The following is a 12,473-nucleotide window of genomic DNA, read 5'->3' as shown; positions in this document are numbered from 1 at the left end:
CAGACATACAACTAACAACTCTATTTTTTATTCAGGTATAATGAACATACAGTATTATATTAGTTTCAGGTATATAAGATAGTGATTCACCAATTCCTTACATAGCTCAGTGCTCATCACAATAAGTGTACTCTTAATCCCCTTCATCTATTTCACTCATTCCCTCCCATCCCCCACCTTTATTTCTTTTTTTCTTCTTAAATAGTTTATTGTCAAGTTGGTTTATATATAACACCCAGTGCTCATCCCAACAAGTGCCCTCCTCCATGCCCATCAACCCCCTCACCTTCATTTCTAAATATTTTATTTATTTTTAGATGTCCTAAAAAACTCAGTCTAGAGGGGAAAACTGAAAAGAAAATAAGAAGTGTATGTGTACCCTTGGTTTCTCTTATAGTAATGACACAAAGGAAGGGGAATAAAGGGCATGATGTCTAAACATTCTTATTGTTCTATCCATTATTCTTACTAGAAGCCCTAGAAGGTTTTTCTGGCTTTTAAGCAGTATATGAAAATTTAGGATGAGAAATTTCTTCCATTCTTATGTTATGGGTGTTGATCAAATTAAAGCAGTCAGGTGGAGGTCATGAGCAAGCCAGGTATTCTGAAGTTTTATTCTCCTCCTCACTGTTTTTTATCTTACAAACCAAAGATAATAAAAAAGATCTACCTTTTTTTATTTTTATTTTTTTTTAATGTTTTTATTTATTTCTAGGAGAGAGAGAGAGACAGTGTGAGCAGGGGAGGGTCAGAGAGAGAGGGAGTCATAGACTGAAACAGGCTCCAGGCTCTGAGCTGGCAGTCAGCACAGAGCCCGACGCGGGGCTCGAACCCATGAACCGCGAGATCATGACCTAAGCGAAAGTCGGATGCTTAACCAACTAAGCCACCCAGGCGCCCCTGATCTACCTTTTTTTAAACTATTGTTTTTCTAACTTTTATTTAATCCCTTTAAATCTACAGAAATGTATGTTGTGGAAGCTCAATGCAGTCAAACTCATGCATTTAAACTTTTCATTACTAAAGCCTTATTATCAAAAATTTATTATAAATAAATAAAATTTATTATGAACTCTTTACCTTATAAGGCAGAAACAATAATTTCTCCATACTGTCAGCTCAAATAATGCTCCTAAAATACTGCACCTTTATGATACAGATGGTGATACTGCCATCATATTATGAAGCTTTCCTTCCTCCCTAATAATAATGGGTTAAAGTCAAACTTAATCTTCTAGATTTAAAGATTTGGTGGATGGTGATGACATAGTTGGACCAAAGCAACCCCTTGAAATAAGATGTTTTCTAAATATTTTCTGAAGCAGACTCAAAACTATTGACTACACTTAGTATTTTCAAAAGTATTTTTGGGGCCCCTGGGTGACTCAGTCAATTAAGCATCTGACTCTTGATTTCAGCTCAGATTATAATCTCATGGTTCATGGGATTGATCCCCACATTAGACTCTGCACTGACATTGCTGAGCCTGCTTGGAAATCTCTCTCTTCCCGTCTCTCTGCCCCTCCACTGCTCATGCTCGCTTGCTCACTCGCTCTCTCTCTCTCAACATAAATAGGAGTGCCTGGGTGGCTCAGTCAGTTAGGCGTCTTACTTCAGCTCAGGTCATGATCTCACAGTTCGTAGGTTCAAGCCCTATGTCGGGCCCTGTGCTGACAGTTGGAGCCTGCTTTGTATTTGTGTCTACCTGTCTCTCTGTCCCTCCCCTGCTAGTGTTCAGTCTCTCTTTGTCTCTCAAAAATAAATAAACGTTTAGATAAAAAATTAAAATAAAATAAACATTAAATTTTTAAAACATTTTTTCATTGTTTTTGTTTTATAAATCACTTGAAAAAATTTATGAATGTTTATCTGTATCTCAGCTTTCAGGGCACACATAGAAAGATGGTTTCATGTGAGAATAACTTGTCTTCTCAAGTATTCTTATCAGTGTATCAAGCAAATATTAATTTGCTTGCTACTTCTGCAGTTCAAGCAAACCCACTTTGTAAGAACCATTAGCTGTTTGTAAAGATATTGTTTTTATTTTATTTTATTTTTTTAAAGTTTATTTATTTTGAGATAGAGAGGGACAACCAGCAGGGAAGGGGCAGAGACAGTGGGGGACAGAGGATCCGAAATGGCATCTATCCTTTCCTCAAGACACCATTATTTTCAGCTTTTAGAAAATTATCACAATATGCTTATTCTGTTAGCACAAGAAATTCTAGGAACAGCTGTCAGAAAATTGTAGAATATATACTACTCTATGATTTAAAAGGTACCCCTTGGATTTGACCCTCTTGTAAAATGCACACTGCACCATCATATATTGTTGTCCTGGTACTGGGGATATACATATCGAAGAATGATCATAGCCTCAGCCACTGTGGAATTTACAGTCTAGGAAGGATACAGAGGATAGAACAAAGGAATGTGATGCAGACTGAGAGGTAAGAGAAAACTTTGCTTCTGTATAGATCCAAAAGGTGTGTGAGAATTAACTAAGAGAAAGTGCTCAGGGGAGAACATTCCATGCAGAGGACTAGCAAGTGCAGAGGATCTGTATTGGATACAAGCAGAATCCATTTAAGAAATAGAAAGGAGGCTGAGCATGTAGAATCAAAGAGAGGGTAATATTAAAAGAGTCTGGAAAAGTAGGCCAGGGGCCAGGCCATTCAAAATCTTATAGGCCATATTAAGGACTTTGGTTTTACTTTTAAAACAATGGAAAATCATTTGAAAATTTCAAGTAAGAGTGGTAAGGAGTGACAAAGATATCATGATCAAATCTGCATCTTGAAAAGATTGCTCTAGCTTCAACAGGGAGAATGGATTGGGGGCTCAAAGTGGCAGGACAATACCTCTTTTGTAAAAGCTCTAGATGGCACTCCCTAACCCCCATATTGAGTTATATTCAGTTATGAATGGCACCCAAAGAACACATTAATGTAATGTAATGTGTGTTGCAATGGTAGAATATTATAAGGCTATGGCAGTAGTCTAGGTCAGAGACAATGGTAGTTTGTATAGAATGGTAGCAGATTTGAAATGGACGGATCTGAAAGTCAGGATACAGAGGTAGACTTCATATATCAATAGAGTTGCCTCAATGTAAAGTAAGTTGCTTCAACATAGATCAATGGAACAGAATAGAAAACCTAGAAATGGACGCACGACTATATGGTCAACTAATCTTCAACAAAGCAGGAAAGAATATCCAGTGGGAAACAGTCTCCTCAAAAAATAGTGTTGGGAAAACTGGACAGAAACATACAAAAAAATGAAACTGGACCACTTTCTTATACCATACACAAAAATAAATTTAAAATGGATGAAAGACCTCAATGTGAGACAGGAAACCATCAAAACCCAAGAGGAGAACACAAGCATCAGCCTCTTTGACATTGGCTATAGCAACTTTTTACTAGGCATGTCTCCAGAGGCAAGAAAACAAAAGCAAAAATGAACATTGGGGCTTCATCAAGATAAAAATCTTTTGCATAGTAAAGGAAGTAATCAACAGAACAAAAAAGGCAGCCTTCAGAATGGGAGAATATATTTGCAAATGATATATTTGATAAAGGATAAGTATCCAAAATCTATAAAGAACTTGTAAAGCTCAACACCCAAAAAACCAAATAATTCAGTTAAGAAATGGGCAGAAGACATGAAAAGAGATTTTTCTAAAGAAGACATCCAGATGACTAACACACATGAAAAGATGCTCAGCATCGATCATCATCATGGAAATACAAATCCAAAGTACAATGAGTATCATCAACAATGAGAATGGCTAAAATTAACAACTCAGGAAACAACAGATGTTGGCGAGGATGTGGACAAAGGGGAACCTTCTTACACTGTTGGTGAGAATGAAAACTGGTGCAGCCACTGTGGAAAACAGTATGAAGTCTCCTCAGAAAGATAAATATAGAACTACCCTACAACCCAGCAGTTGCACTAGTAGGTATAAAGGATATAAAAATATTGATTTGAAGGGACATAAACACGTTGATGTTTATAGCAGCACTATTAACAATAGCCAAATTATGGAAAGAGCCAAAATGTTTGATGAATGGATAACGAAGAGGTGGTATATATGTGTATATATACATGTATATATAGTTACATATATAATGGAATATTATAAAAAAGAATGATATCATTTGCAATGATGTGTTTGGAACTAGAGTATTATGTTAAGCAAAATAAGTCAGAGAAAGACAAATGACATATGATTTCACTCATATGTGGAACTTAACAAAACAGATGAACATACAGGGAAAAAGAGGGGGAGAGAGAGAGAAAGAGAGAGAGTGAAGAAAACCATAAAACAGACTCTTAACTTTCGAGAACAAACTGAGGATTGCTGGAAGGGAGGTGAGTGGGGAGATGGGCTAAAGAGATGATGGGTATTAAGGAAGGCACTTGTTATGATGAGTATTGGGTGTTACATGTAAGCCATGAATCACTGAATTCTATTCCTGAAACTAATGTTACACCATATGTTAACTAACTACAATTTAAATAAAAACTTGAAACTAACTAAATAATAAATAAATAATCAAATAAATAAATAAGTAAAGTATGTCACTTCAATAGTAAATCCAATTGTTGATTAATTTTGTAAAGATAAATCTCTGATATTCTATGTTGACTAATCCTAGGAACTTATTTGAAACTTAATTATCTTCATCATTTAGAGAAAGCTTATTATTGTTTGTATTATTCAGTAACAAAATCCCTTGTAAACTAGAAGGGTACCCTCTAGGCTTATACTGTCCTGTATGGTAGCTACTAGCAACATGTAGCTATTGAGCACTAATGTGGCTGGTCTGAATTGAAATGTTATGCAAGTGCTGTCATCTGCAAATATACTCCAGGTTTCAAAGACTTAGTATGAAACTGGTTAATGACTCTTCATACTGATTGCATACTGAAATGGTAATATTATATACGTATATATTGGATTTGTTAAAATTAATCTTACTTTTAATTTAAAAAATTTTCCTAATATGGCTAATAGAAAATTTTCAATTACATATATGGTTTACATTATATTACTACCAGACAACACTGATCTGATCTAGTCCACAAAGAAGGAAAGGTCGAAGTACTTTTAACTTAGATGGCATGATGGCTGGCATCACCAGAGAGGTGCTTCAGTATCTTTAAACTTCTTATGATAGATTATGATTCCAAATTCAAGGTTTCTGTCCCCCAATTTTATTCCTTATAATACTTACCACAATATGACTGTAAATGTTAGTGTTGGCAAGAGAAAGTATCATTTTATCATCCAAACTAATAAGTTTTGGTCTGGGCTTGATCCTGGGATCCATTTTAATAACTTCATCATCAAATTTCAAATCCTGGGACAGTAATGATCCTTCTGAAATTTTTTTGCTTTCTTCTAGAATAACATTGTTGAATGAAGAAAATAAAGAGTGAGCCTTGACCTAAAAAATTTATTAAAAATATTGAAAATTTGGTTGCTATTATATAGCACTTTGAACAAGAACTAGGCTATGTAGAAAAGCCTACTTAATTTTTTTCAGTTATATAGTATTATCTATCATGATTAGAATCACATTAGGAAATCAATGACTGTAGATTAAAATTGTAGGCTAAGAATTAATGTGTTCATCCCCTTCCACTGAAAAGTCCTTGAAAACTGGCAAAAGGTAATTTTTAAATATTTTTTCGGGGCACCTGGGTGGCTTAGTTGGTTGAGCATCTGACTTCAGCTCAGGTCATGATCTCGCAGTCTGTGGGCTCAAGACCCGCATCGAGCTCTGTGCTGACAGCTCAGAGCCTGGAGCTTGCTTCAGATCCTGTGTCTCCCTCTCTCTCTGCCCCTTCCCTGCTCATGTTCTGTCTCTCTCTGTCTCTCAAAATAAATAAATGTTAAAGACTAAGAATTGTGAGACATAAATCAGAGGGGACCAAACTGACAGATAAATGTGAGCAGAAATGTAACCTGTAGCCAAAACATATGTGAGAGACAAGCCACTTGAAGAACAGATCCAGAGAAATTTGATGTTCAGAGTGAACAAGTAAAATAGCAGTAGGATGCTCTAGGTAATTAGCAGGTGATTAAGTAATTACGGTAAGGAACTGTGGATGAATTAGCATGAAAAACATAAACTGAAATGGCTCTAGAAAAAATCATCCATAAGAGAACTGCTTAAAATTTGGGGGAATAAAGCATCTATAATAGAACAGGCTGCTATAGAAAAGAATAGGGTGGGGCACCTGGTGGCTCTATTGGTTAAGTGTCTGACTCTTGATTTCAGCTCGGGTCATGATCTCATGGTTTGTGAGTTCGAGCCCCAGCTCTGTGCTAACAGTGTGGAGCCTGCTTGGGATTCTCTCTCTCTCTCTCTCTCTCTCTGCCCCTCCACCATTTGTGCTGTGTGTGTGTGTGTGTCTGTCTGTCTGTCTCAAAATAAATAAATAAACTAAAAAAAGAGAAAGGAATAGGATAACACTTTAGAGTAAAAATAAAAATAATTAGTGAAATAAAATATTCACTAAATGCTCTGAGAAACCAAATGGATATGGCAGCAGATGAAATTAGCNGATCATGACCTAAGCAAAAGTCGGATGCTTAACCGACTAAGCCACCCAGGCGCCCCAGAATAATAGAATTTTTAAATGGAGATGTAAAATATGAGAGAAAAAAATCAAAAGTCATGGAGGATCAACTCAAAATGTCCAGTGTTTAAGTAATCAAGGTTCCAGAGGGCTGAACAGAGAATGGAAGAGAAAAGATAATGGAGGAATTAAGAGAAGAAAATTTCCCAGAAGTGAAGAAAGAACTGAATCTTCAGGTCAAAAGAGCTAATGAAGTGGCAGGCAGATGGATGATGCAGCTAAGGTCTTTGCTGACATCAGTCACTGAACAGTCACAATAGCCAGGACTGCCCACCTCTTGACTTCTCATTTGAGTTTTATGTTCACTATTTGTCTGGGTCTTTGCTGAAAGCATACTTGGCTGAAACAGTCTCATTCATACTAACAATATAAAAATATAAGTGCCCAGAATTATACTTAAAACCTGCATAAAGAAAATTGTAAGAGAGGACTTGAGTAAATAGAATAACTTATCATGTTCCTAGACGAGAGGCCCAATACTGCCCAAAAGTTTACCCCAAATTAAGTTTTAAATTCAATACAATCTCAATCAAATCCTAAATAGAATTTTAAAATAGAACTTAATGGGGTGCCTGGGTGGCTCAGTCAGTTGAGTGTCCAACTTTGGCTCAGGTCATGATCTCACAGTTCGTGGGTTCAGGTCCCACGTTGGGCCCTGTGCTGACAGCTCAGAGCCTGGAACTTGCTTAGGATTCTCTGTCTCTCTCTCTCTCTCTCTCTCTCTCTCTCTCAATCTCTGCCCTTTCCCTGCTCTGCTCTATCTCTGTCTCAAAAATAAATAAACATTAAAATAGAACTTAACAAGCTGACTCTTAATTTTATTTGGAAAAGAAAGCTTTCAAGAATAGCCAAAAAAATTTTTTTAAAGATGACTGGGGTCAGGGAAAGGGAATTTGTCCTGCTGCATATCAAAGTATATCATAAAGTTTGTAATAACCCAAAGTGTGGTAGGGGTCCAAGGTTAGACAAAGAGATCAATAGAATAGAATAAAAGAATCTATAAATAAACCCCTTATATATGAAAATAATTTTAACAATAAAGATGGCACTTCCAAATAGAGCAAAAAAGATGATGCTTGGTCAAGTAGCTATCTATTTTTAAGGAAAAATTATTTGATCTCTCCCTCCCTCACATCGCATAAAATAATTTCCAGACATACCTAAAAAAACTTAAAGTTGTAGAACAACCTATATATAAATATTGGAAAAAAATAAAGGATAAAATTTATGTAAGCCTCTGTAATGAAACTTAAAACCCAGAATTCATATCAGGAAATCTGGAGAGATCTGACCTCTTAAAAATTAACCAGGAAATTACAAATTAAAGTGACAAGGTTTTTGCTACAAATAGATTTAGAAGACAACTGACATAAAATATTTGCAACATATATATAAGATAAAGGATTAATATCCAGAATGTATGTAAGCACTTTTCCAATAAATATAAAAAAATAGAGTCCAATAGAAAATAGTCAAAGGAGGGGCGCCTGGGTGGCCCAGTCGGTTAAGCGTCCAACTTCGGCTCAGGTCATGATCTCATGGTTGGTGAGTTCAAGCCCCACTTTGCGATCGGTGCTAACAGCTCAACGCCTGGAACCTGCTTCAGATTCTGTGTCTCCCTCTTTCTCTGCCCCTCCCCTGCTCATGCTCTGGTTTTCTCTCTCTCTCTCTCTCTCTCTCAAAAATAAACATTAAAAACATTTAAAAAACTGAAAACAGTCAACGGATATAACAAGTGATTTATAAAATTACTATGAAAGAATCAAATATCCTTTTTTTTGCCCACAGAGTGGGAAAGTAAAAGATTGATAACATTTTGTCTTGGTAAGCATGCAAAGAAACAAGCACTGTCACATACTGTTGGAAATTTGTAAAATAGCCAAGACTTTGTGGAGAGTACTGGCAAAATGTATCAAAATTTAAAATGTATATACCCTTTGACTATCCAATTCTACCAATCTATTCTGCAGAGAAATTTCCATATTTGTATAAAGATGTATCTGTAATGATGTTCATTGAAATACTTTTAAAATAATAACAAAACGGGAAACAACCTATATGTTTCATGAACAAGAGAATAGTCAAAGAAATTAGATATTACTGGATAGAATGCAGCCACCAAAAGAATATAGACCTATATGTACGAAGTGGAAATATGTCCAAAACATGTTATTAAAGGCAAAAAAGAAATAAAAAATACTTAGATCTTGATTCTACTATATAAAATGTTACATGCTGTTAAATATGTAAATGTGTAGAAAAAAGAATGAAAGCAAACCCACAATTTTTAATAGTGGATTTCTTCATGAAAGGGAGTGGTGCTGCAGGTGAGGTGAAATAAAATGTTCATATTTATTATATATCTTTCAATATAGTTTGAATCTTTTTCAGTGAGACTGTAGCCATATATTACTCATATAACATATTTGCCTATAAAAATATTTAGGTATCATAATGACTTCTTTTGAAAATGAAGCCCTTCACAGAATAACCACTATATGTATGTTTATGTATAAATATACAATATAAACTTGACAATACATTATTAGACTTCTGTTAATTATTGTTTCTGTTCTCTTCTCATTTAAGGAATTCCAATTTTAAAAATACATCCATACCATTGTAATATACTCAAATTCAACGACATATTCTGGCAAAACAAGATCATGATCAAAGACAAACCACTCGTACTGCCGAATGCTGCAATCACAGTTCCTCTGTCCCATGACAGAATCTAGAGTAAAATCAATAACAAAACAAGAAAAAACACTCTTCAAAATGAAACATAATATATATTTTTCATTATTACACAGATTGATAAACAATACATTCAGTAAGTTTTAATCATTATGTTATTGAGATTTTTTTCTATTTTCCACCCCTCCTATATAGTTTCTTAATTCTTTTTATTTTTTCTGCAGGTTTTTTTTCACCCTTTAATTTTTAAGTTTTTAAAGTTGGAGATATAGTTTACACATAACATTGTATTTGCTTTAGGAGTACAACATAAGTTGATACATGTATATATTGAAAAATAATTATCACAATAATTATAGTTAACATCCATCACCAAGGATAGTTACAATTTTTTTCTTGTGATGAGAACTTTTAAGATTTACTCTCTTGGCAACTTTCAAATATGCAGTACAGTATTGCTAACTACAGTCATGCTGTACATTATAATCCCTAAGACTTTTTAAAATCTCAAAACTGGAAGTTTTTAACTTTTGACCACCCTCACCCATTTTGCCTACTAGTTTATTTATTTGAATATTTAGTATGGTTTAGGAAGGTGTGTATGAATGCCACATAGACAGGTGGATTGTGATGATTGATTTTATGTGTTTACTTGTCCAGACTATGGTGTCTAGTTGTTTGGTGAAACAGCAGTCTAGACCTTGCTACTAAAGTAATTTTAGATGTAATTAAAATTTAAATTAGTAGACTTTGAATAAAGTGACCAGTTTCTTAATTCGAGAAATTACTAGTCACCCTTTCAATACATAGACTAGTAGGGTTTCATTTTATCCATCATATCCTTTTCATACTTTGTCTTTTTCCTATTCAATGTGTGGCCATATACTTTTGACAAATGTATTACTCAAAAACCTTTGTTGTTAAAAGTGAGTGGGTTTTGGGATGCCTGGGTGGCTCAGTTGGTTAAGTCTCCGACTCTTGGTTTTGGCTCAGATCATGATCCAAGGGTGACCATGACCATGACCCTTGGATCATGATCTGAGCCCCACATTAGGCTCCACATTGACTGTGGAGCTTGCTTAAGATTCTCTCTCCCCCTTTCTCTCTCTTCCCCTTTCCTGCTCATGCTTGCTCTCTCTCTCAAAAAAAAAGGATGGGTTTATCTCTTGAAATACATATAAATACATGAAATACATAGAATATACATGCAATATATATTATATATGAAATACATGTGATATATGTATCATATCATATATGTGTATATAATATTCATATAACATAAAATACATATATAGTATATGTATAAAATGCATGAAATTTCATATAAAAATATGCATGGGTGTGTAAATATAAAATAGAAGTTTACAAGGGTGACCTTGGTGGCTCAGTCGGTTAAGCACCCAACTTTCAACTTCAGCTTAGGTCAAGATCCCAGGGTCCAGCCCCATATCAGGCTCCAGGGTGAGCATGGAACCTGCTTAAGATTCTCTCTGTTCCCCTCCCTCTGCCCCTCTCCTCCGCTCATGTTCTCCCTCTCAAAGAAAAAAGTTCACAAAATTAAAAATCTACACACATACATAATGTCATTGAAGCAGGGAACATAAAAATAGAAGTTCATTAGTAGCCAGCAATAGATTTTTTTAGAAAAGTTTACAAGCTTTGTTAGGTAGAGTTTAAGCTCTCTACATCTATTCAGGAAAATTAAAGCACGTTTCTCTTTTTATGGCAGACATACTTAGTAAATACTTTCGAGGAATGAACACTGAATTAACCATTGGATAGTTAGCTTGATTGATGGAGTCCTGTTCATGAGCCTGAACACTCTGGCCAAGGAAAACCTTTGTAATGAGCAGGATGCCTAAATATGAATAAAAAATCATTTTAACAATAATTCATTTTAGTAATTTTCCCATATCACCTTCCTTATTAGTCCCAGACTTGACTATATGTTCTGTAAGAAGCGCGGAGATCCTTGCTACCTTGTTTGTCATTGTAGAGCAAAACAGAAGCTCAGTAAATATTTGTTGAACAAATGAAATAATTATAAAAGAGGATTCCTGTGATTAAAGCAAAGCTTTACAGAAAAGGAAGATGGAAAGAAAATAATGTTTTTTATTAAGCAATTTAAAGTAAGAAACTTTCTGTTGTTGTTATTAACAGGGTAAAAATTCATCTCTGAATTATCATCACCTGGCACATCACTTAGATCATGGGAGGCACTTAATACATGTCTACTAAACAGATAAACATTTTTTCCCTTTAGATTCCTAAAGAACCTTTGCATTCCCTCAATCCTAAGGAGCTCTAGGAGTCACTGAATCATGTAATGTGACTTGTAATCACTAGGCAAAACATTCAGGTGACTTTTTTTTAATACTATGTGCAAGTTATAAAATGCAAGTTGATAGAATCTAATTGTTTTGGGAAGCATTTCAGAAGAATCTAGAAAAACATGATGAGGTGTTTCTTAAGACGAGAATGGAGAAGCATGAGAGAAAAGAAGCAAAGAGTTTTTTAAATAAGGAGTTCTTTCTATATTCAATAATATGCTTAATTTTCTGATTATTATTAACTGAATGAAAGACTGTAAGACACATGTAGTTCAACATGAATAATCTTAGCAGAGCTGTAGTCTGGAACCTAGAATTTCACTCTTACAGACTTAAGTTAACCAAATTTCTGACTGCCCAGTCTTCAGTAGCTTGTATAGTGGAGACCAAAGAATAGGTGTCCCTTACTCCCTGACCAGGTCAGTTCTCCTTATTATATATTTTTTGGTAATATTCACTAATATTTAATCTCTGTTATAAAATTGTTATGTTATGAAAATTGTAATTTTACATTTATTTGTGTGATTATTAATGTTTGTCAGTACCATAAAGGAGCAACTGTGTCTAGTTTGCATAGACTGTATCCATATTGCTACCAAGTGCCTAACATACAGTGAACATTTCATAACACTGGTGGGACTGACGTACGGACAGTGGGAGGGCGAGGCAACAGGACCTGATGAGCTGAACTTTTCCTCAATTTATGAGGGAACTTCTCCCGGAAGTGTCCTGCAAATTGGCTCGTATGCTTTTATTTATCTATATATTTAAGATGCAAATAAACTA

The 12,473-nt window shown here is 35.0% G+C and overlaps 1 protein-coding gene across 1 annotated transcript in view; it reads right to left on the bottom strand.

The window, feature by feature from the left end:
* Positions 1-12,473, bottom strand: part of LRRC9 (leucine rich repeat containing 9) — a 111,925-nt gene that overhangs the window by 56,974 nt on the left and 42,478 nt on the right. The window contains exons 14-16 of the mRNA XM_077768894.1: positions 11,093-11,215; positions 9,276-9,391; positions 5,247-5,459 (exon numbers count right to left, since the gene is read on the bottom strand). Of these exons, the coding sequence (XP_077625020.1) occupies positions 5,247-5,459; positions 9,276-9,391; positions 11,093-11,215 (452 nt within the window). The remainder of the gene's footprint in view (positions 1-5,246; positions 5,460-9,275; positions 9,392-11,092; positions 11,216-12,473) is intronic.

This window comes from Crocuta crocuta, unplaced genomic scaffold (assembly GCF_008692635.1).
Source record: "Crocuta crocuta isolate KB4526 unplaced genomic scaffold, BGI_CrCroc_1.0 scaffold10, whole genome shotgun sequence".
Classification (NCBI taxonomy): Eukaryota; Metazoa; Chordata; class Mammalia; order Carnivora; family Hyaenidae; genus Crocuta; species Crocuta crocuta.
Note: the sequence above shows the minus strand (reverse complement) of the source record. Positions and strands in the feature narration are given on the sequence as shown.